Source organism: Pogonomyrmex barbatus, unplaced genomic scaffold, assembly GCF_055798465.1.
Source record: "Pogonomyrmex barbatus isolate J1 unplaced genomic scaffold, ASM5579846v1 scaffold6, whole genome shotgun sequence".
In the NCBI taxonomy this organism is placed as follows: domain Eukaryota; kingdom Metazoa; phylum Arthropoda; class Insecta; order Hymenoptera; family Formicidae; genus Pogonomyrmex; species Pogonomyrmex barbatus.
The window spans coordinates 5724906-5727195 of record NW_028297160.1 but is presented as its reverse complement, the minus strand read 5'-3'; the positions used below and the strand labels follow the sequence as shown (position 1 = coordinate 5727195).

Sequence of the window (2290 nt, the reverse complement as noted above, 5' to 3'; positions counted from 1 at the left end):
CTGTAAAAGGACACGCATTGAAGGAGATTCCCTTTGCAACTGTTCGCAAATTCAAAAACGTCAAACGATACAAAGATGTCAGTTACATCGCAAAGATATAACGATTTATGAAGGATACTATCGCTGCATATTTAAAAATATTGTACTATGTATTTAATATATTTCAAATATACACATGTACATTTCTTTTCTTTTTCTAAAAAAATAGCAGAATCATACGAAAATTACTTGATTTTCCAAAAGAAATCTGGAAGCGTTAGAATTTCAAATTATATTTATAAATTTCATTTTCGGGTGCAGATTCAATTAATTTAAAATTTATATGTAAATCTTGCGCACATTTATCACATTTACAGTTTCCATAAAAAAATACATTCTTTTCGTTTTAATGTGATTTATTAATGTGTTCTGTTGCTATTCTTCAACAAAAATTAATTTAAGAGCATTCTTTATTTCACGACATTTACAAAACTTATTTTCCTAGTTACAATAATACAGATGAGCGAAGATTGATCATTTATTCGATTTATTTCCTTTTTATTGCACAGAGGTATTAAGATACAACAACAAATCAAGTTGAATTTATGGCATAGTTAATCATTGTAATGAAACCAAAGATACCAAATTGTGTTACACTCGAGTTTCTCGAAACATTTTCACGAACGTTTTATATCTATAAGCGAAAGAATCCAATTAATCTCAACAATGATATGCACGTTGATTGTACGTTATCGTTAATTACCCACCTATAATTAAGCAATTCTTCGTCGTCAGGCACTCTGGATATAAGATCGAGGAGCTCGTTGTTGGGTACGGAGTGAGGCCTGAGGATTTTCCTAGAGAACTTATTGACTCCCCAGGCGAGGATTAAATACCGGACAGGAATGAAATAGAGCACGACCGCCCCGGCGATCGCCAGAATCATCGCCAGGTAGCTTAAATAGGGAATCGTGAAATTGAAGAGATTCTTCACCTTCTCGCAAAGGCTGGCTATGTAACCGATCGAGTTTTGAACTGTCTGCGTAACTTCTTGAATCGCCTGTAAACGCTCCTTCAGACTTTTCTTTTCCTCCTGAAAGATCGTGCCATTATTAATTTTAATGGGTGAAATATTCGAATTTGCTGGATTTGTTGTATCTAAAAGGCATGTCAACTTTTGAAATGTCATTTAGATCTCTCTTACCCAGTCAGCGAACTCTAATGTGAGTAGTTCCTGCAAAATGTCTGCCAGAAATATTGTCGACAGAAGGTCTACAGATTGGGTATGGCTACAGGAACTGGCATATATGGCATGGTTGTTGGTGGGATGCTGGCAGAAATATAGCAAAGTTGTCAACAAAATATGATGGCAGATTGATGGCAGAAGTCAAGCAGACTTTGATATGCCTGCTGCATAATCTGATTGTAGCAGATTGGAGACATAAACAAGTAGGATCTGTGTTGAACAGATTCTGCTCGTTTTCTGCAACCATTCTGCCGGTGAAATACGAGCTTAATACAGACACAGATGTCAATTTGCTAGCAATTTCTAATCGAATTTGCTGCCAATCTGCTGGCATACTGTAGACAGTTTGCTTATTGGGAACTTTTCCGATTCCCAGACATTTAACATAAAAAAACTATATATTGAAAAATAAATTCGATGATTACAAAAATAAAAATAAATACATTAAAAATTAACAAATAAAATAAAAAAATAAAATAAAAATACAAAGCAAAAAAATATAATGACACAGATATATGTAAAATTTAAAAATTCTGTATACAAATGAGACCGATAAAAAAATTAATAACAATTAAATATTCAAAATATATAATTAATTATATTAATTATATAATTTGAATATTTAATTACGAAACTAATAATTATTTCTCTATGTTTGATTGAATAAGTTTTTTATACACTATAATATCTGTATCTAAATATTCTTATCTAAATTCTTATCTAACTCAATGCAAAGATATCGTTAAACTTGTATGACGAAACTGCGCTGTTGCTTTATAAAGATAATATCTTCATCCGGGCATTATTGTGATACGCAGAGCGTAACGATGCATAGAGCATTGAGCGGCTGCGCTTAATTCTTAACACTTTGGCTTATTGCTAACACAAAAGAGGCTAATCAGCGCTAATTAATTTGCATAGGTCGAAGGTTATGGCGCTAAATTTATTGAATGGAGCACCATATGCGCAAGTAAAGAGTTTGCCCTCTTCGAAATCCAGCATCCAGCATCAGATTTTTTTTTCATCCAGCAAGGCTGTTATTTTTCAGTCATATTAATGAATTAA

At 32.8% G+C, this 2290-nt stretch overlaps 1 protein-coding gene across 10 annotated transcripts in view; it reads right to left on the bottom strand.

Moving 5' to 3' along the window:
• The window catches only part of Mctp (multiple C2 domain and transmembrane region protein), a 32877-nt gene that overhangs the window by 6791 nt on the left and 23796 nt on the right, over window positions 1-2290 (bottom strand). For 4 of the 10 annotated variants that reach the window (XM_089082391.1, XM_089082392.1, XM_089082389.1 and 1 more), the window contains 2 exons: window positions 1184-1309; window positions 747-1072 (listed from right to left, as the gene is read on the bottom strand). In XM_089082391.1, coding sequence (XP_088938517.1) covers window positions 747-1072; window positions 1184-1309 — 452 coding nt within the window. Of the gene's footprint in view, window positions 1-516; window positions 674-746; window positions 1073-1183; window positions 1310-2290 lie in introns of those variants that run through there. The other 6 variants (XM_011634314.3, XM_011634310.3, XM_011634309.3 and 3 more) reach the window with 4 other exon arrangements.